At 43.7% G+C, this 21,770-nt stretch overlaps 1 protein-coding gene and 1 non-coding gene across 7 annotated transcripts; both read left to right on the forward strand.

Moving 5' to 3' along the window:
- Positions 1-1,284: 1,284 nt before the first annotated feature.
- Positions 1,285-1,356, forward strand: trnaa-cgc. Its single transcript has one exon. It is a non-coding gene; the product is annotated as a tRNA-Ala (tRNA).
- Positions 1,357-2,405: 1,049 nt separating this feature from the next.
- nr4a1 (nuclear receptor subfamily 4, group A, member 1) lies at positions 2,406-18,074 on the forward strand. Of its 6 annotated transcripts, none has more exons than XM_041241466.1 (8): positions 7,718-7,867; positions 8,957-9,090; positions 10,567-11,420; positions 13,350-13,479; positions 14,951-15,117; positions 15,671-15,873; positions 16,166-16,344; positions 16,785-18,074. In XM_041241466.1, exons 3-8 carry the CDS (start codon positions 10,569-10,571, stop codon positions 17,039-17,041), a joined length of 1,788 nt encoding a protein of 595 aa, XP_041097400.1. In that variant the 5' UTR covers positions 7,718-7,867; positions 8,957-9,090; positions 10,567-10,568; the 3' UTR covers positions 17,042-18,074. The 6 variants fall into 6 exon arrangements, with proteins under 6 accessions (XP_041097399.1, XP_041097400.1, XP_041097398.1 ...); XM_041241464.1 differs by having other exon boundaries at positions 8,957-9,077; XM_041241467.1 differs by having other exon boundaries at positions 8,957-9,063.
- Positions 18,075-21,770: the final 3,696 nt, after the last annotated feature.

Genomic DNA, 21,770 nt, shown 5'->3' on the forward strand with positions numbered 1-21,770 from the left:
TACAGTAAAACTCTGTCACTTCCCTGCTCCCAGTCCTGGATTTCAGAACTACCCATTTCAGTATAGTATTTAAATGATCAGGAATTGAAACGTCACCGTGTCGCCGTGGAACCTGCTGTTGGGACATTTAAAACAAACCGATAAACAGCAACGAAATATTCAGGCACCGGGAAACGACTTTCTTTAGATGTTTGCAAACAACTATTCCACACGGGGGAATGGGCCACTGACTATGCTGCTTGTGCTGATAAAGAGATCATACAAAGGGGGTTAAAAGAGTCCTTTTATATCCGAGTCTGGAATCTAATTTTAGCTGGTAAACAAAGCACCCGGATTGGCTCATGTTGGAAGTGCGCTGGCTGCTCCTGTGACGACAGACAGCCTGACTCTTCAGACCTCACTCCGCCCTCTCCGGTACTGTACAGATAGTGAGTTTCGCATCACCCTGCAGAACTATTTCGTTTTGCTTCATTTAAAGGGACTATATATATATATATATATATATATATATATATATATATATATATATATATATATATATATATATATATATATATATATATATATATATATATATATATGCGCGATGCAATAGTTGTAGATGTTTCTGGTTAGAATGTGTTTTGTCATGCCATATCCCTTCTATTGTTGGAATGCGTTAAGCGTGCTGAAGCAAAGGGGACTTTATGGAACTCGCTAAGCCAGTTCTACGTCATTCATAACCGGCTGGTGAAACACAGGCAAACAACACACGTGTTTAGCCGACTATCTGTTTGTGTGGTGCTCAGAGCGTCGCACCTACTCCCTCACGCGCCTCTCCGCAGCTTCCTTTGTCTTCCACTGTCTGAAATAAATCCTAGATATGTTAACAATTCATTTATTTGTTAAAAGAAACCCCCCTTGAAAAAAAAAAAAAAACATGCAGAAGTGAATCTGGAATGAATAGAGTCTCTGACTCCGTTTACAACACGTATCCGTCTCCAGCGTGGATTCGTTACATGCTGCAGGAGCTGCTGAATGGTTGGCAAATGTCGCCCTCTAGTGTCAATCTGTTGTTATTGCAGTTACTGCTCAGTCAGTGAAAGCAAGCACATTTACGGCGGATCGTTGAGGCCATCCATCGAAAAAAACAAAATAACAATAACAATAACAAATCCTTTGTTATGCCGAGATCACGCGATCACTTCTATACATGTGCTGGTTACCTATAATTGGTTGCCTATTGTTTATTTTATCGTGAGAGCAGCTAGCCTCTTATTAGCGTAGATGCGCGTGAGGCATTATGGGGATGTAGCTCAGTGGTAGAGCGCGCGCTTCGCATGTGTGAGGTCCCGGGTTCAATCCCCGGCATCTCCAGTTTTTTTTTTTTTTTTTTTTTTTTTTTTTTTATTAAGATAATGTCTACATTAATTATATTTTATTTTCTCTAAATTTAAAAAAAAAACACCCCTTTTATTCTTATAAAAAATGAAGTTGTGATCATTTTGTATGTTAATAGCAGTACCGTTCATAACTAAATTGGCTACATTTTATAATTGTATAATAATGAACGGTACAGAAACCCTTTTGGTAACAACTTGTTGTGTTGTATTTTGTGGCATATCAAGAATATAAAATATTTTTGCTTTTAATATAGTAATATAAATGTTATTTATTTTGCCGCTAGAGGGCGAGAGGCCCTTTTCTTTAAATTGCATTATTTGTAAGAGCTTTTTCCGTTGGAGTCAGAAATCTACACAGAAAATGCTTTATAGACCCGCCCTGGTACAATAGCGCCGAAGTATTGTTCTGATGCACCAGACCTTCTGGAATTGTGCAGTACACTTTCCGTGTCGCCCAGTGTAGAATAATGATGATTCACAAAGCATAGACACGCAGTTAAAAAAATCTCATTGCCTTCTCCTTACCATTACACCAGAAAGGCAAGTTATTTCTAATGTACTGTTTTCACCAACTAAGAATATTCTCTGTAATTCTTAATACAGTTTTCACAAACAAATTGTTTGGTTTTAGAGAATGTATTTTTGTGTTACCTGTTGATATACAAACGTGTTTGTCTTCGTGTGCAGTTTTGGATGGTATTGTTTTGAAAACGAACAGTCAAAAATAGAATGGAGATTTGGTCTAACTGCGCCTGCTTGCTTCTGTAAAATAGGTGAAATGCTATAATAGGATAGTGATCCGAGTTCCTTTAGTGTCAGAGCCGCGACAGACACATTGTTTCAGCGCGTATATTTAGCCCTCTTTGTGTTTGTGTTCGCAGCCCATTGATTTAACCACAAGGGATTCCACCTACGTCAGTGGAGCCCTGAATTGACGTCATCGGAGAGACTTGCCCCTGCGACGCGAAAGACAATGATCTCGTAGTTTCTGGCCTGGGAAACTGCATAGCTCAGTGTGTGCGACTGGAAAAAACTGAGGCGGGAGCGTCAGGTTACAGCGGCGGAGAAGAAAACCCACAGCTATTGTTACCGGGCTGGTTTTCCTTGATGCAAATTGCAATGGCAAAGCGATTGAAAGGGCCGATTGTGAGACAGTGGCAGCATTGTAGCGGGATCCGCGCTGCGAAGAGGAGAGTGAAAGAAAGCACGCTGGGTGCTGGCGGCGGGGAAGAGCTTTGCGTTGAGCTCTCGAGCGTACCGGAATCCGCGTCGTCTCTCTTGTCAGCAGCGTTTATGAAACAGACACCAGTGGTACATCCGAATACCTCGACAAGATGAGAAGTGAGAGGTGAGTACTGAGCAGCAATGCCAAGCATCTCAGTACATCCTAACTGCAAAACGCATGAGGATGTTTTATTTGTGTTCATTGTGGTTTGGTGCTGTTTGTCTGTTTATTTGTATTTATTAATATAGTAATGCGCTCATGCATTCAAGGTTCTCATAACCCATGGGGGCTAGGGGTGCATTCTATTCATTCTATACGGGGTTCGAGTTGTTTTGTTTTTGTTGCATTTATTGAATATCAGTCAGTGTCTATGAATAATCCCATAATAAAACACTATACCCGTTTTTTATTGCACTTCCATTAAGTCTTGTATAATTGTTAAAACCGTGTAGCATCTCTATCCGTCTCCAGAATAAAATCAACACATTTGTACTGCTCCTTACCACCAGTATGACTGAAATGCTGCGTTTTACAATACAGCGTTATCCACGTTTCAATAGCGCCCTTCATCACAGGAATCCCAGTGTGCTTCGCGAAGCGTCACACCCCACTTAACACACGCATTACAGCCCGTCAGCCAGCACTGCGAGCTTCATTCATCTCACCTCCCGGGGTTGCACAATAAGACAGAGGCGTGTTATTAATACAGGGACCGATAGTCAATTCTTGCCAACACTTACTGCTGGTATTATATAACACACTTAATTAGACGGGCCTGAGTATGATCTGGAATGAATCGAAACGCTTTGCAGTAAGTGTGGCACCGGAAGATTTCATAGGACAGTTCCAATGAGTCAAGCTTCTCAGACAATGTGAATGCTGACTGTGCCACTCGAATCCGATAACACAACCCCCATGATGTCATCGTCGCTGCAAACAGAGCTCGCACAGAACCTTTGCTTTGAATTTATCAGGTTCCACCGGATAAATATGATCACACGCGGTGAAATGGCTTCAGGTGTGGAAACCAGACTCCTATTGCATAGCAGATTCACTCGTTCCACAGCGTGTATAACAAGCTCAGGCGTGTCTTATTAAACTCATAGCAAAACTAGGAGTGGATAAAACTGCCATGCAACGGGAGACGTGTTGCCATTCATAGACTTCTGCAGACTATGAGCGATAAGACTTCAAGGGAGGGTTTCAAATGGACAAGCCTTTATTCCCAATACTGTGTAACACTGCCGCGCCCTTTCTGCGTGCTTGCCGAGTTTTGTAAAGCTGTTTTTGTAACCTCACGCTCCAGTGCGCGAGGGCTATTTTTACCTCACGTTATATCTCTTCTGTACCGCGTTTCTTTTAGCGAAGCTTCTGAGCTGTAATTAGCAATAAGAGTGTGAATTTAATTTGCGCTGCTTGGCTGTTGAAATCTGCCTCTGACAGCGTGTTGTCAGACATGCAAAGTAAACGCGCAGCTCGGGAGGGGAAGGATGGATTTCGGCTGCAGTGTCAAGCGCACTGGCTTCTTATGAAACCAGACGCTTTCTTAAGTGAGGCTCTGTTGGGAATTCAATGCGAGATTCTATTAATGGGCGAAAACATGTGTCCGGAACCACAACAAAAAAGAAAAAAACATGGTCCAAAAGTTTACTGAACACTTTAAGGTATAAGAGACGTGTGTGTCCCGTAAATAGCAATGATGCTGACTTTCTTATTTCTGCAATGAGGTTTTCCACGAAACCGGGTTCACAATTAACTGACAGGTTGGATCCGGTCATCTGATTTGTTATTTACCTCCTCGTGATACTTCAGTCACTCTTAAATATACGCATCCTGTGCAAAGATTGTGATCCTGTGCTTAGAACACAGGACCTGGTTCTCAACCCAATATATTTACGTTTAATAGCAGTAGTTCACGTGCACACTTTTTCTTTTGTATGATTTTATAATCAGTGAATACATTACGAGCAGAGTGTCTGAGATGGAGCCTGTAGCCGCAGTCACAAAATGCACGAGGCGGCAACTTTCGAGACGACCTGCATGCGACATGCGAACTCGTAGCATCTATTGTGTTTCGCGGTCGGACTCACGGAAAAACTGATTTTGGACGGGGGTGGAAGGACAAAGCTACGCAACTGTGTCCACACACATCAGCAGACTGTTTCTAGAAGCCTGTGTGCAGGTGATGACTAGACTGATCTACCTGCAGCAGCTTTTCAAGGTCTGTGCTGGCTGGGGAATGGCTGTGGTTACCCAGCGAACCAGGAAGAGATGACAAGCGCTCATTCATTCTCCCTGCCAAGCTAAACTATGCCTGTCAGCAGGTGGAAGGGTTGCACAATACGCCTCTGTGTTCCCTGTCTGCTGCAAGCTATTAATAGAACGAGGAGAACACGAGACAACACCTGGACACTGTCACCAGACCCAATGTTAACCAAAGCCCTTCCACCCCCTCCGAAATCAATGCATCCAGCCACGAAACACGATAGATACTATAAGCTAACACGTCACGTGTAGGGTCTCTAAAGTCGAGGGAACACAACCCCACTTTGTTGGTTGGACTCAGCAAAGCTGCCTCAAACTACATCTCATGGAACCAGGTTTCAAGCCGCTGTTCCTGAAAAAGTGGCATTGTGTTTCCCTCAGCGTTATATTGTCTCTTTTTACCCAAGTTAACATTAAGTAGACCAAGATTAGTGCTAATCGGTCTCTGTGAAACCAGTCGTAAATTCATTTTCTGACTCTTAGGCAGCTTTAAGTGTGTTTGCCTGTTTTGTAATACAGAAAGGAGTTTTGGCTGGACAGATTCAGCATGTAAACTATGTTTTTTTTTATTGCTAGTTCCCTAACATTAATTATTGGTTTATGTTTTGCTTCTGCCTGTTTTACACTGGAGTAAAACATTTTAAGTACCAGAACGGTCTTCAGGACCAGGGTTGAAAAGCACTGTCTAAGTGAATCGGCTCCTTTTCAAGTCAAGCCAGAAGAGCCTCCCTAGTAAGGACAATGTTTACTGAGTCCAGCAGGCTTGTTAGAGCGTGGCTGCGGGAGGTGTGGCAGTATCTATAGCTTTTCCATTTTAGGAGTTCGTGGAAAGTGTTTCCTGCAGCAGATGGCTTTGGTGCTTTTCTCACGGCTCTCCAGGCCTCTGCTGTCATGCCGTTTCTGGAGGACTACTGGAATGTGAATTCGCTGTGAGCAGAGCGGCTGTCAGAGGGACTCTGTTTAGACCAGGGAGACGTATTGTGATCCGGCATCTTCGGCAATATTGTGCGTCGGGTAGCATCTCCTCTGTTAAATCATGCAAGCTGTTGACTGATCAAAGTCAGAGGACATCCTGTATATCTGTGATGTCTTCCTCAGAGGACATCCTGTATATCTGTGATGTCTTCCTCAGAGGACATTTCTATATCTGTGATGTCTTCCTCAGAGGACATCCTGTATATCTGTGATGTCTTCCTCAGAGGACACTGTATATCTGTGATGTCTTCCTCAGAGGACATCCTGTATATCTGTGATGTCTTCCTCAGAGGACATCCTGTATATCTGTCATGTCTTCCTCAGAGGACATCCTGTATATCTGTCATGTCTTCCTCAGAGGACACTGTATATCTGTGATGTCTTCCTCAGAGGACACTGTATATCTGTGATGTCTTCCTCAGAGGATATTATATATCTGGTTACCTAAATAAAAAAGTGAAATATTTAAACGCAATTTAATAGTGATGTGTTTGATTAACTGGAAATGTTTGAGAAGCGATCATTAGTATCTTCTCAACCTGCTAGTGTATATAAATCCTCTCTGTGTGTAAGCAGGTTTTTTTTCTTTTGTAATGCAATCCGTCAAGTGCTTTTATTATCAGAACGAGATTAACTCCCCTCCCCGCCCCGGTCCCGCCCCCGCCCCCTCTATCTCTTTTCCGCAGTTGCACGATACCTTTGGCCCATTCTCTCTCTGCTGTAAAAGAGGTTGTTAAATTCATTTCTAAAAATACAAAGCAGCAGTGGGAAAGTGGTTATTTTAATGCACTGAGGAAACACGATAAGAGCACTTCCCTTTTTTCAGCTACTAGGATTAGGGAACCCTTAAAAATAATAATGCTTGGGCAACTGCCAAGCATTATACCTGTGTTTACAATGGCAAGTCTGCATTTCATCAACATGTTTTCCTTACCTTATAATGCAGAATATGTAAAAGTTTGAAACATGTGGGCAAAAATGTATATCGGTGTTTGTACAGCAGTGAGTGTACAGTTTAAGTCAGTTTATTTCCCATTCACAGTCCATGGACTGAAATAAGCATAGCAGTTTGATCCAGATGTTTAATAAGATGCACCTGAGCTTGTTACTATACACAGTGTGGTTAATGAAGCTCCTAATAAAATCTGGAATGAGTGAAACTGCTCTGCAATAGGAGTATGGTTGCCACCCCTGCAGTCATTCCTATATGAAATGAAGTCTGTAGTGTTTAGAGGCGCAGCGCTGTTGCGTTGACTTGAAAAACACTCCCTATTCAGAATAATGACAGGAGATAATATTACTGGAGACAACCGGCAATGTTCAGAGGCGTCTAGTACTAGCAGTCATGCTTGTTGTATTGTCGTCAGCGAAAGTATGCGTGCGGTGGATTTCCTTGTCAACACCCACGTAATCGTGCATTGTGCTCCAGTCCAAAGCGCGCAGGGAACCCCTCTCTGAGCAGACACCAGCAGTGTACAATGTCAATAATACAGCAATAATCATTTTCATTGCCCAGTCATGCGATCTGCTTTTCCTGTCGTCACAGGCGCTTGTAAAGCCTGTATTCGTGTTACAGCATGATTAAATTAAGCGTTATCCCTGTTCTGCCATGCCGGGGCCTATTTATGTCATACCCACGGCTAAATTTAGCCCATTGCGGTAGTTATACCATCACTCGTGCAGCCTTGTCGCTCCGGGCTATTTTTAGATCACACAATTCCGCCTGTTTGTGCGTCAATGGAACCCCGTTTGTGCGTCAGCCTCGAGGACGTCTGTTAGTGCCGGGCTTCCTCATTGGTCCGCTGCCGGAAAGATCTCCGCCCGTATCCTTAAATGGGCTTTGTGTTTTAATACAATAATGTTGCGCCGCAGTTGAAACTCTCAGTGACAGAGCAGCTCTGAGCCGGGAGAGTTTACGAGAGCGAGTTCTGTGCAGCCGCGTCCTCACTCTGCTCGCTGAATTTAGTGATTGTTGCAGAGTTTCTTGCACGTCGTTGTATGAGAAGGAACACAGAAGCAGGTGAGTTAATGTGATTATTATTATTATTATTATTATTATTATTATTATTATTACTTTTTTTAAGAGTAACTAACTTGCATGTGATTGAACTTATTTCAACGGCGTGGTATGTTTAGCTTCTGTGTCTACATTTCATGTCGACAATCCAGTCATTTCAATGTATTTTAATATATTCAAATGATATATCAGACACGACCAGCTCAACAGTAAAGTAGCAACACCTGAAGCATGGCACGCGCTGTACAGTAGTGTTGCTTCGTTTAATGATAAGGTGCGACAGGACAGCTGAACAGCGGTCATCGGGGGAATGATTACTGGACACGGGTCTAATAACACAGGTGTGCAATATTTAGGGGTGTGTGTGTGTGTGTTTATTGTATTATTATTATTATTATTATTATTATTATTATTATTATTATTATTATTATTATTATAGTGTATTTAGAGATGTATCTCAGTCTTCTCATTCCCTGTATTTTCTTTAATTGACATTAATCGAATATTATGATCCAAAAAGTTAAGCTGCATTTCAGTGATCGACTTTCTTTTTCTGAATGAACATTTCCTCGTAATTACTGTAACAACAACAATAACAATAATAATAATAATAATAATAATAATAATAATAATAATAATAATGCAATGTAATCTATTGCTTACTGCATCTGCACAGTTCTGAAAGTTATATGCAGTAAGCGTAGCGTTGCTCAATATTTGGGTACACACAACTGTAATACTATTGTAAAGAAGCGAGCGAGTCAATTGCATTACACGAGTAGAAATATACCTTAATGCATGCCAGCTTTAAAAAATAAACCACTTCCCATCTGGCATAACATCGGCGGGCTGGTGTGCGGAGATTCTGGAGTCTGTCCTTGCTGTTAATCTCGTACAGCGGGAGGGAAGGGGGGTGTGCGCTCACTTTCAACTCGAGAGGGCAGAGAGGTGTGTGGAGATGGAAACGTTCATGCAAAAACTATTAAAGGCCCTATTTTAAAACGGACCATTAATGAATTGGCCTGCCACTATAGCGACGGTTTGTTTGAACCACAGACTCGCGTTGATAAAGCGCTTTATATTCTCTTGCAGTTTGGCTAGAAGAAAGACGCACCCTTTAATAGCGTGGAAGTGCAGCATGAGAAGCCGCGTTCATTTTAATCAGCCTTCCTGGAAAACATTGAAATCAGGGATGAAATGCGAGTTCCTAGCAGTGAGCTGATGAGGCATGTTTAAAACAGCATTACTACCTGTGGAGTAGCCAGTATCACCTGAAGAAACCTCGAAAAAAAAAAAAAAAACCTTGCAGTGCGATTTGCAGTTTCTCCGAGGCGTGGGTGTTCAGAGTGGCATTGCTGGAAACCTGTCTCTCTCACTGGCACACTGGCACGAAAGGAATTCCCCCATTTGAACCATTGGCATGTTGTTCTCAAGTGGTTCTGTTAACCGTGCTGTTCTCTGTAGCTTTGTATTGTCATGTACTGAACAAATACAACGATTCACTAAAGCGCTTCACACACACACACACACACGCAAACACACACAGACACAGACACAGACACGCACACACAGCACACACACACACACAAATAATACGGAATGTGATAAAAACAGAACTTACAAAATATACAAAATTTGGTTTTAATTGTATCTGTTAGATAATAGAACAAAAACAGTTTGTAACAATCTATTTAAAAAACAAAATTAATACAATTGTGTGTAGGTACAGGGAGGAGGGGAAGATTAGGGTCAGCAAACACCCGCCCCCACAACCCCCACCCACCTTCACACCGACCCTCACATTGACAAACTACCCCTTCTCTAAGCCCTGTGTATCTTCCTGGCGCGGTGCGTTTATACGTGCGATTTATTCACTACATCAACTTGTAACTGGATACCCGGCCTGTGGAGTCTCTATCGGCATCCAGACACCTCAAGGCTGCTGGAAAAACACCAACCCGAAACTGCCTGGACCGGCTTAACACTTCTATTCAGGGCTTCTGCAGCGAGATCGCCCCTGTCGGCTGCTTGTGATCTGGGAGCAGAATATAACAAGGCTTCTACTAGAGAAGTTATATTGAGAACCTTCTCCAAGGTTCAGGAAATAGCGAGCTGATTATTATTATTATTATTATTATTATTATTATTATTATTATTATTATTATTATTATTATTTTATTATTATTAAATGTGTTTGTTTTTTAGTCTTGTCAGAAGAACTTACGAGATTACTGTAGTAGCAGCAGCAGCAGGAATGGTAACCCTATTTTGCATTAGCTTGAACTTCATGCAGGTTGGCACAGGCTGTGCTCATAGGTGTCGGTATTGTTCATTTCTAAGAACAGTGCTTCGGGGAAATAGCCCCCATTGTGAGCTGAAACGCACACCCACCAGCATTTCATACAGATCCACTGCATTCCTTTTATTTAGCTTTATTAACCCCTTAAGGTACACAAGGAATTGAGCGGTTGTGCAAATGGTTTCTTCTTAAAAAAAACTTTTGAGAGGAGGAAATTGACAATTTGTATGACCAGATCCATCCTGTCAGTGCATTTTAAAACCTTGTTTTATGCATAAAACTATAAAAAAATAATTAAATAAGAGCATTTGTATAATTTGTGTTTATGGGACGCATTTGTCTCTTGTAGCTTTAAAGGGTGAAAGCGAGTGTTGTGAAGCCCTCTCTGTCTGTGTTGTTGCAGAGATGCCCTGTGCTCAAGCCCAGTATGGAACATTACCCCAGGCGGCCGGAGGAGCATATGAGAATTACAGCTCTGAGCAGTTCCTGACCCCAGATTTCTGTAACAAGTTCGCCATGGACCTTACCAACCATGGCCTGTCTGCTGCCGCCTCCACCTCCCTGCCCAGCTTCAACACCTTCGTGGACAGCTACAGCGGGGAGTTCGATGCCTACCTGTACCAGATAGGCTCATCTGCCAGCACCAGCACCAGCACCACCGCCACCAGCAGCAGCAGCCAGCAAACCCCCTTCAAGCTGGAGGATTTCCAAATCTTCGGCTGCTACCCTGGCACCTTCAACAGCTCCTCCGGGCTCGTGGATGAGACCTTGTCCTCGTGCGGCTCGGATTATTACAGCAGCCCCGCCTCCATCCCGTCCCCCTCCACCCCCGGCTTTCAGACTCAGCATCAGGTCCCGGCTTGGGAGAGCTCCTTCAGCCCTTACTCCCCCACTCCTGCCTACGAAGGCCTCAACTCTTGGGTGGCCGACCCCCAGAAGAACGCCTCTGCCCAGCCATCTTTCTTCACCTTCGCAGAGCTCGACGGCAGGCTCCAGTCCCCTGTGTCTGGGCTAGAGCGGCATCTCGCCCACCAGGAGGTCTTTGGCATTGTCCAGTCACCCCTGGCTTTCCCAGCCCTGTCCCTGGATCACCCCTCCCCGGTCCTAGACAGTCCTGCTCTGATGGAAAGTTCTCTGTCGTCCCCGAAGGTTCGCAGTCCCGGCTCCAGCGAGGGCCTCTGTGCGGTGTGTGGGGACCATGCGTCCTGCCAGCACTACGGGGTGCGCACCTGCGAAGGCTGCAAAGGCTTTTTCAAGGTACCCAGTTTTTATAAAAAGATTTCAAATGTGAAAAGCTGCTATCTCCATATTGATGGGTGCACTGACATGTGGGACCCTCCTCCTCATACTCAGTAAGAACTCGTTTTAAGAACAGGCTGGTGTTTGTCGGCACACAATCTTGCTGTACATGATTGGTACATGTATTTTCTTATGGTGCTATAACTGTTTTACTGTTTGTGTTTCAATCCTGCATTGTTCATATGCTGGGTGGTAACGTGAGTGATAATGTGAGAGTGTAAATATAGAAGGCTGTGTCTGACACTGCGTTTGACCTCCAGGTGCTGCATTCCAGTGTTATTGTGGACTCGGTGAACCTGCTGGTAAACAGCAGTAAACATGCACACACACATGCACACACACACACACACACACACACACACACACACACACACACACACACACACACACACACACACACACACACTGGTAGCACACAAACAAAGTGCTTTAGTCTAATTTTAATATTAAAGCTAAATATAGTTTGCAGGGAGATTGTCGAACCCCCCCCCCCCCTTCTAGATTGTCTTTCCAGTTGCTTAGCAACCATGGAACAGTAACACTACTTCACTCCCAGAGACTGGCATTTGGGATCCTGTGCATGTAACCATGTATCTCCCACAGTGTAAGGAATTGATAGTTGGAATTGAATGCTCACTGTACCTGTATGAGGGAATGCAGGACGGCATCGAAGGAGCCGCTCTCATGTGGTCACAGTGTTCTGGAGAGGTTAATGATTGGATTGAAGGAGCCGCTCTCATGCGGTCACAGTGTTCTGGAGAGGTTAATGATTGGATTGAAGGAGCCGCTCTCATGCGGTCACAGTGTTCTGGAGAGGTTAATGATTGGATTGAAGGAGCCGCTCTCATGTGGTCACAGTGTTCTGGAGAGGTTAATGATTGGATTGAAGGAGCCGCTCTCATGTGGTCACAGTGTTCTGGAGAGGTTAATGATTGGATTGAAGGAGCCGCTCTCATGTGGTCACAGTGTTCTGGAGAGGTTAATGATTGGATTGAAGGAGTCGCTCTCATGTGGTCACAGTGTTCTGGAGAGGTTAATGATTGGATTGAAGGAGCCGCTCTCATGTGGTCACAGTGTTCTGGAGAGGTTAATGATTGGATTGAAGGAGCCGCCCTCATGTGGTCACAGTGTTCTGGAGAGGTTAATGATTGGATTGAAGGAGCCGCTATCATGTGGTCACAGTGTTCTGGAGAGGTCAATGCATTGCTGTTTGTATGCTTGTTTCATGTTACTATATAAAGACAGGGTGTTCTCAGATAGCAGATAGCAGTTAATATATCGATGTCCTTTGAGGAACAGTTATTCGCTGCTCCCCAATGGAAAAATAACTTTCAATTGGTCAGGGTTTTTCACTTCCTTCATTCTCTTGTGAGTTCAGTCATAAGGTTACAAGTGGAAATCAGTTTATGCTTGGCGATACTGGGGAAAGAGGACCACTATTGTATCACAAGAACGAGGTTCATAGATAAGAGTGAATAAAGATGCACAGTGACTGTCTGTTCTGGGATTACACTGCACTCCATACTGCAGTGTATCTCATTGACACACACATGTGTTTTGATGCTGATGGGTTGTACTCCACTTACACGCACAGCACAGCTCGCTCCTCGCTCGATATAAAACTGATCTCACATAAGACCTCACTCTCACAATCATAAAACATTTTTATATATTCAAGGGATTCCGCTCTCTAAAAGATCGGGGCTCATTCTTTCAAACATAAAAGTTGAAAACTGTAACATGACAACAGAAATATTATTATTTAATTATTTTTGAATGAAAGACCAAAGCTCCATGCCTTCTGATAAAAATGTTCTTCTGTGTACAACGTAAATCCGGGATGTGTTTTTTTTTTTTTTAATAAATCTACCCCTTTCTCTTTTCCAGCGTACCGTACAGAAAAATGCCAAATACGTGTGCCTGGCCAACAAAGACTGCCCCGTGGACAAGCGGAGACGCAACCGCTGCCAGTCCTGCCGCTTCCAGAAGTGCCTCAATGTGGGGATGGTCAAAGAAGGTGAGGATGAGGAGGGTCGTGATCACTGCGGCGAAGGGGTGTGTGCTCGTGTGCATGAACACGACATTCTTGCATGGCAGTTTCCCCCTGTGCTTTTCCCATAATTATACGATGCATTTTCTTGAGTTTGCCCTGGTTTGCCATGTTTATCAATACGCTTTGCCACACCTCACTGCTCTTTACAATGCTTGCCCATGCTTTATTACACCTTGCTATGCTTTTACTAGGAGACACTTTAATAAGGGTAATAATAGCTAAATAATTGTAAAAAAACACTGCAGTATACGCTGACTTATTTCTAGAACAAACAGCGTTGGAATCTCTTCAAAGGAGCAATTGGCTCAAGCACCAGGGCTCTAGAATGATGGGATCTTTTGGCACGCGAATGTTCCAGGGGGTCCACAGATTCCTCACTGATTTGCTAAGCGCTCTCAGAAGAGACACACTAAGCCCCTCAACTCTCCTATTGCAGGGATTTCTAGCGGTCATTATCACTCCAGGCACGATAAATAATAAACCACTTTGTCTGTACTTAAAAAAATCAAATCAGATCAAATAGATGCAAGTCAAATTCACACACATTTAACAACTTCCCAATGGGCTGTCTAAAGGTGGCCTGTATCGAGTCTCTATCCATGTGAGCTTCCCTTATTAAAGCTGCCCACAGTAAAAGCACAGCAAAGTGCAATAAATCATATTGAGAAGCTTGGTAAACATTGGAAACAACAGCCAGGTATGATAAAGCATGTGTATAAACAGTGTCTTCGCAATGAGACTCTCAGATGAGTCTGCAGGTTCACAGTGTCTTTGCTATGGGACTCTCAGATGAGTCTGCAGGTTCACAGTGTCTTTGCTATAGGACTCTCAGATGAGTCTGCAGGTTCACAGTGTCTTTGCTATAGGACTCTCAGATGAGCCTGCAGGTTCACAGTGTCTTTGCTATAGGACTCTCAGATGAGTCTGCAGGTTCACAGTGTCTTTGCTATAGGACTCTCAGATGAGTCTGCAGGTTCACAGTGTCTTTGCTATAGGACTCTCAGATGAGCCTGCAGGTTCACAGTGTCTTTGCTATAGGACTCTCAGATGAGTCTGCAGGTTCACAGTGTCTTTGCTATAGGACTCTCAGATGAGTCTCAGGAATCTCATGTGTCTTTGCTATAGGACTCTCAGATGAGCCTGCAGGTTCACAGTGTCTTTGCTATAGGACTCTCAGATGAGTCTGCAGGTTCACAGTGTCTTTGCTATAGGACTCTCAGATGAGCCTGCAGGTTCACAGTGTCTTTGCTATAGGACTCTCAGATGAGTCTGCAGGTTCACAGTGTCTTTGCTAGGACTCTCAGATGAGTCTGCAGGTTCACAGTGTCTTTGCTATAGGACTCTCAGATGAGCCTGCAGGTTCACAGTGTCTTTGCTGTAGGACTCTCAGATGAGTCTGCAGGTTCACAGTGTCTTTTCTCTCTTTCTTGTGCAGTTGTGCGAACAGACAGTCTGAAAGGGCGACGGGGCAGGCTGCCCTCCAAACCCAAGAGCATCCTGGAGGGGGGCTCCTCGTCCAGCCCTCCCATCAGTATCATCCCCTCGCTGGTGCGAGCTCACATCGACTCCAACCCTGCCCTGGGCAAGCTGGACTACTCCAAGGTAGCTGCTGTTCCACTTGCTTACTCACCCAGAACCACGAACCGCTCCACAGAGCTAGAGTCAGACTCGCTGAGCTTCATAAAGAGAAGTCCTTCACACCTCTGCAAGTGTCTAGTGAGAGCAAAATCATCACAAGGGCATTAATCCTAATAGGAGCGTTAGAGATCCTTCACACTTTATCAATGGGGCATGGATTCTACAACCCCCAGTGATGGATGTGTAGAAATCAAAACTCATTGCAGCACTGAAGACTTTGAAAAATACTTCATTTGTATTTAAATGTTGTATTTAAATAATGAGTGTGAACTTATTAGAATATATTTTTAATTTGCTACAAAATTTTAAACTTTAAATTTACTTTTTGCATTTACATTTGAAAATGTGCCAGATTTAAAATTCCTCCCCAGTAAATGCATCTGCTTCCATCTGCAGCATTTGGAGTTTTCTCCTCCTTCTGTTCTCTACACCTCTGTTCTTTATTCTTGACATCTGTGTGCAGTAGTGCCATTTGGTTCTCTAAAACAGGTCTTTTTCACCCTTGTTCCTCCCCCAGTATCAGGAGACGATGGCCAGCCTGTCTGACAAGGAGGATGCCAGCGATATCCAGCAGTTATACGACCTGCTCACGGACTCCATGGACGTGATCCGCAAGTGGGCAGTGAACATCCCGGGGTTCAGCTCCTTCTCCCCGGAGGATCAGGAGCTGCTGCTGGAGTCTGCCTTCGTGGAGCTCTTCATTCTGCGACTAGCTTACAGGTGAGCACAGAGTCAGAGAGAGAGAGAGAGAGAGAGAATGAGAGAGAGAGAGAGAGAGAGAGAGAGAGAGTCAGAGAGAGAGAGAGAGAGAGAGAGTGAGAGAGAGAGAGAGAGAGAGAGAGAGAGAGAGAGAGAGAGAGAGTCAGAGAGTCAGAGAGAGTCAGAGAGAGAGAGAGAGAGAGAGAGAGAGAGAGAATGAGAGCGAGAGGTGGAGTCAGTGAGAGTCAGAGAGAGAGTCAGAGAGAGAATTTAAAAACACCCCCGGAAGTTTACCTTTCCCTGTCTCCTCCAGGTCGAGCCCTGAGAAGGACAAGCTGGTGTTCTGTAACGGGACGGTCCTGCACCGGCTGCAGTGCCTCAGAGGCTTTGGGGAGTGGATCGACTCCATCATCGACTTCTCCCAGAGCCTGCACCGCATGAGCATGGACGTCTCGTCCTTCGCCTGCCTGGCCGCGCTCGTCATCATCACAGGTAGGGGCCTCTGCCCAGCTCCCCGAGGGGCCCACCGGACCCCTTCAGTGACGCTCAATAGAAACAACAACCCAGTTTATATATATATATATATAAATCCCCAGAGGGACAAGGAAACCCACAACCCTTTTTGTGTATAAACTAGCTTCATTTATTCCATGGCAATTCCCCTCCCCTCATTGTTGCAGGGATAGAAATAAAACTCAGATTGCATAGCACTTTCACCCATTCCAGGTTTCAGTACTAGCTTCATTTAGCCCCACTGTCTAGGTAACAAGCTCTGGTGTGTCTTATTAAACTCGCTACAGAACCAGGAATGGCTCAAACTGCTGTGCAATGGGAGGCTTATTTCCATCCCTGGTGTTGCACAGTAAACTGTAATCCAATGAAATCGAACCCAAATCTAATCTCTTATTCATTTATTCCTCCTCTTTGCTCAGATCGCCACGGCCTCAAGGAGCCCAAGAAAGTGGAAGACTTCCAGAACCGGCTGATCGCCTGCCTCAAAGAGCACGTGACCACGAGCATGAACGAGCTAAACCGGCCCAACTTCCTGTCCAGGCTGCTGGGAAAGCTGCCCGAGCTGCGCACGCTGTGCACCCAGGGGCTCCAGCGCATCTTCTACCTGAAACTGGCCAATGTGGTGCCACCACCGCCCATCGTGGACAAGATCTTCATGGACACCTTGCCATTCTGACCAGCGACCCCGCGGCACGCACCTGGCACCCCGCCACGCCTTTCCAAACACGGGCTGAAGGAAGCAGTGGGGTTCACTCAGTGAATTTCAAAATCGTACCTAGATATATATTTAAAAAAAGAGGGTAGCTCTGACGTTATTCTTGTGCCTACCGTCCCCTTTTTCACTTTCGGAAGAAAACCTGTGAAGGATTTCAAGCTGGTCAGAAGCTGACAGATACTGGTGGTGGTGGTCCTGTCAGTGTTGCTCCTAAGAGGACCAGGAATCAGGCTGGTGGTTCAAGAAGGATGTTTCAAAGACTGTATGCTTCACCCTCTATGAAGTAACTACTGAGCACCCATGCTGTGGAGTGGTCCAGGCTGGAGGGCGGGTCCAAAGTGTCACTCTATGTACATTCAGTATATGGGCTGGCTGGGGGATACCACTGTTAATATTACAAACGTTGCCTTACAGATGTTCTCCCGTCAAGGGCAATAAGCAGTATACACTTTCTAAAAGGCCTTTAAATATTTTTTAATGGTCATATGTACTAAATGTGACAAACATGAGCAGCTATGAGCACTTACAAGTACAGCAGCTAACTGCTTGTACATTTCCTTTCAAATTCATTTTGCAGTTATTTTGTTTTTTTCCTCTATGTATATAATATATATATATATATATATATATTACAAAAAAGACTTTATATTTGTGAAAGTTTATGCAGTTTTATGGTTATGTGACTTTGTTATATTTTTTTCTCTCTGAGTAATATATATTTAATATTCAATTTTAAAAAGTATTATAAAAAATAAAATAACAACCATCAAGTCTTTCTCAGAGTTTATTTTAGTTTATCTACGTTTCTGTGACACTGAGTCAAGAAGACAAACATCGGGACAATTCTTCCATTGGAATTCTGATTCCTCTCTTGGAATTCTGATCAGGGGTTTGGACATTTCTCTCTATTTATTGTTCTTTATGGATGACATTTCTAAGTGGTGACAAATACCACTCTACAGTAGGTCTGAAATAAATTCAATACATTCAATGACAAATGGCTAGACTAGTCTTTTTTCAGTGTCTTCAAGACATTGAGAAAGAACATAAGAAAGTTTACGAACGAGAGGAGACCATTCAGCCCATTTGTGCTTGTCTGGTTCCTAGTAGCTGATTGATCTCAGAACTTTGTCAAGTGATTCTGCCTCAATACCATGAGGGGCTGGGGGGGCTGGGGGTGGGCAGCTTGCACGTCAAGACAGTGAGGCTCAATTAGCATCTGCTAAGCAGCCCGCAAAGCCCAAAGATCAGCCTGGAAGGAACCCGAGCTTGTCACTGTGGCAAGCCACTTTAACATTGAATCATTCATTTCTGATAACAATTCTGTTTTGCATACCAATAACTTCTCCTATATTCCTGGGATTTTAGATCCCATTCATTTTCTCCCATTTGATCACATTCATCTGTTCAATTCTCCCACCTAATTCCAACTGAAATACTCTATTGTGAATGTTAACAGCTAATCTCAATTTACAATGGAAATAAAGAGTCGCTTTCGCTTTTACCCTTATGAAAGATTCCCACAGGAACAGCACAGCAAGGTGTAATAAAACCCAGTGACAGCATGGTAAAGCATAGGCAAGCATTGTAAAGAATAGCAAGCTCTACCTTTAAAAAGGAATGATGAAGAGGGATGGCTGATTTGTCAGTAGAAGAGAGAACAGCTTAAGGAAGGGAGTGGATTAGAGCCTGGCACAGGTAGAGTGGAGACGGCCGGGCTGATGCCAGCTCATGCTGAACACACCTGGAGCTGTGAATTACAGAGTGTCATAGAGATGCATTGCTCTGGTGTGAAAAACCAAGCACAGCCATATATCTTGCTGTCAACAGCTCATCAGCTGGAGCAGACTATTGCAGCTGAGGCACAGAGAAGACAAGCCAGGAGACGCAGTAGCAAGAGCCAGCTCTGTCACCCCACACTGTATGTCACGTCTGTGATTTTTAAACATGTTCTTCAGTTCAACTTGTTAAGGTTTACGGTCACTGCTTGGAAACGCTCAGTCAGAATACTATTGTAAGACTAGAAGAAACAGTCAAGAAGGGGCAGCAGTGCAAATGAGACTCTCCCTAAACTGTATTGTTATTCCATATGTCCGAGGTGCAAATAACACTCCCATTGCATAGCAAGCTGATCCATTCCTGGTTTTACTGTGAGTTTGATAAGACACACCTGAGCTTGTTACCTAGATGCACTGTGGCTGATCAAGCTCGTAGTAAATCCTGGAATGGGTGAACCTGCTGTGCAATAAGAGTCTTATTTCCACCACTGTATGTGTCAATATTAAATCATTTTTGAGAAAACAGGTTGAAGTCACCCTGGTCACTTCATCCTGCAGCAATGCAAAACCCTTTTGAGAACTTTGAGAAGGTCTTCTGGTGATTTGATTGATGGATCTCCAAGTGCTGCGTGTTCTCTGTGAAAATGTTTTCTAAATGTTATCTTGGCGACAGAACCATATTTTTGTTGCTGTCAGTTTGGCCCTTATGGTTTTGGCTGGGCAATGAATTATGTGTGTATGTGAAGACTGCAAAGGGATGCCTGCTCAATGTATCTGCAGTGCAATGACTTGTTAGAACGTGACCCTTCACTGACACACGCGACCACAAGCCAACCACCGCTCACGAGAAAGCGCAGTGCAGGGTCTAAAGGGTTTTAGTGACGGACTGGAAAAGCGATACTGATTATAAAAAATAGAGTCCAGCCATACTGTAGGCCATACCTACAGCTCTGCAATTGCTTTCTAATACAGCTGGTAGCAAGCAGGTGTTTATGTCACCAGAACCCCTCCAATCTCAATATAGAGTATGCATGTTTCGGGATGTATAGCATTACATAACTGCAGGCTCTGAATGCATGCACATTCTAAATCTGTAACTGGAGAGTAACTAAGGAAACACCGGCATCATCGATGAGGGTGGCATTCCAGGGCACAATGACATCATGGTGCTATGGCAACAAAGTCATTCTTCAAGTGGGCTGATGCTCCAGCCAATGGCATGCTGACACTACTTCCAGCCTATGGTGCAGCTGTCTCTGAGATGAGGACATTGAAGGTCACTGATTATTACAGAGACAGATCTAAAGCAATGCGGCTGCACAAATAAAGGGCTTGGACAGATACAGGAGTGTGTTAAAGTAGTTTGTGTGTGGAGCTTTCATTGTAATACACAATGTTTGGAGAGTCTTTTATTAGAAGACATCTTTTCTCACCACTTGACCCTCCAGAACCCAAGCTAGAGATGCCTGCAGAACTGTGACACACTGACCCGACTGGACCCGACTGGACCCAACAGGACCACTGCACTTTCTGAATAACACCACTGCATTATATTAGACATTGCATCTGCTTTTTTTTTTTTTGAGATCTACATATATTTAGATCTTTACAAAAAATGAAAACAGAACTTGTGTAAACCACAAAAAAATAATGCATTATGAAGACAAAAGCTACATTTATATTTGGTAAAAAATTTGTCAACTAAAATAAAACTATATATAAATCAAATAAATAAATGGGGCTGCAGCTCCTGCCAATGCTACAGACCAGGCAGCACAGCACTATGCCTTGTTGAAATACAATCCCACACACATTCAATGCAGCCCAATGACAAGCTGCTCTTAAGTTTATGGCCATGTTTGTGTGTGTCTAAAAATGAAAACCCAGGTGAAACATGGCAAGGTTAAACACGTTTTTCATTTTTTTCTGTTCCTCTTTATTCCTTCCTTCTAAAGGCTCAAATAACAAACCACTGTGAAGACAAAATGAGGAGTGGCTTTACCAGGGCTGGGGTCAATTCCTGTTCCTCAATTCCAATTCCTTTTGGAAATCCATTCCCAATTCCTGTTCTTCACTTCCAATTCCTTTTGGAAATCCATTCCCAATTCCTGTTCCCTTTCAATCACTTCCAACACATCATTGATCACAACTGCAATTAGGCAGCGTTCTGTTAAATCGAGCTTCTCACAGACAGCAGCAGCGAATCACTTCAACTGAAGTCACTGTTTGTCAATTAAATTAGCTTCAAGGTAAAGCAGCTAAAATGTCCCAGCAATTCCTAAAAGATTCCTTCAAAGGAATTGGAACTGAATTACAGGAATTGCCCCGACCCTGGGCTTTCCCGTAACCCATAACGTCAAACCCGTCCATCACAGGTCTGTCAGACCACACGTTTCTATGCTTGACGAAGGGTTTTTTTTTTTTTTTTTTTTTTTTTTTTTTTTAATATAGTTTTAGAATAAGCGGCAGTATGTATTTTTGGTTTAGGGGTGACTGATCTAGTGTTCCTTGATCTATAATGAAAAACCCAACTATATGATTCAAAAGAGATTGTGACACATATTTTAAATAATAATAATAATAAAAACAACAATAATCATAATAATAATAAGAACAACTCTGCAGCCTCCTAGCCCATCCTAAGAGGAGGTTATCAGCTTAGCATGCAGAGATTATAAAGCATATAGTTTACAAGTGCACTCCCTGCTTTCGCTGCTTGGGACACAGAGCCGCCAGGGGTCAATAATCCCCTCTCTTTGAGAGCCTCTGGCTGCACACCGGTTATTTGTTGATTGGGGCTCGAAATAGCCAGAGAATGGTGATGCCAGCATGGGGGGGGGGGGGGGGGGGGGAGCATGATTGGCAGACCTGTTCCTCTTCGACACATAATTCTTCAGAGGGTGGCTTTGAGA

This window comes from Polyodon spathula, unplaced genomic scaffold, assembly GCF_017654505.1.
Source record: "Polyodon spathula isolate WHYD16114869_AA unplaced genomic scaffold, ASM1765450v1 scaffolds_784, whole genome shotgun sequence".
In the NCBI taxonomy this organism is placed as follows: domain Eukaryota; kingdom Metazoa; phylum Chordata; class Actinopteri; order Acipenseriformes; family Polyodontidae; genus Polyodon; species Polyodon spathula.

Coding starts and splice junctions, on each gene's coding strand:
- nr4a1 (XM_041241462.1), top strand. CDS start 8,175: ATGATTACTGGACACGGGTCTAATAACACAG. Junction 15,874..16,165: donor ATTCTGCGACTAGCTTACAG/GTGAGCACAGAG, acceptor TGTCTCCTCCAG/GTCGAGCCCTGAGAAGGACA. Junction 16,345..16,784: donor CGCGCTCGTCATCATCACAG/GTAGGGGCCTCT, acceptor CTCTTTGCTCAG/ATCGCCACGGCCTCAAGGAG.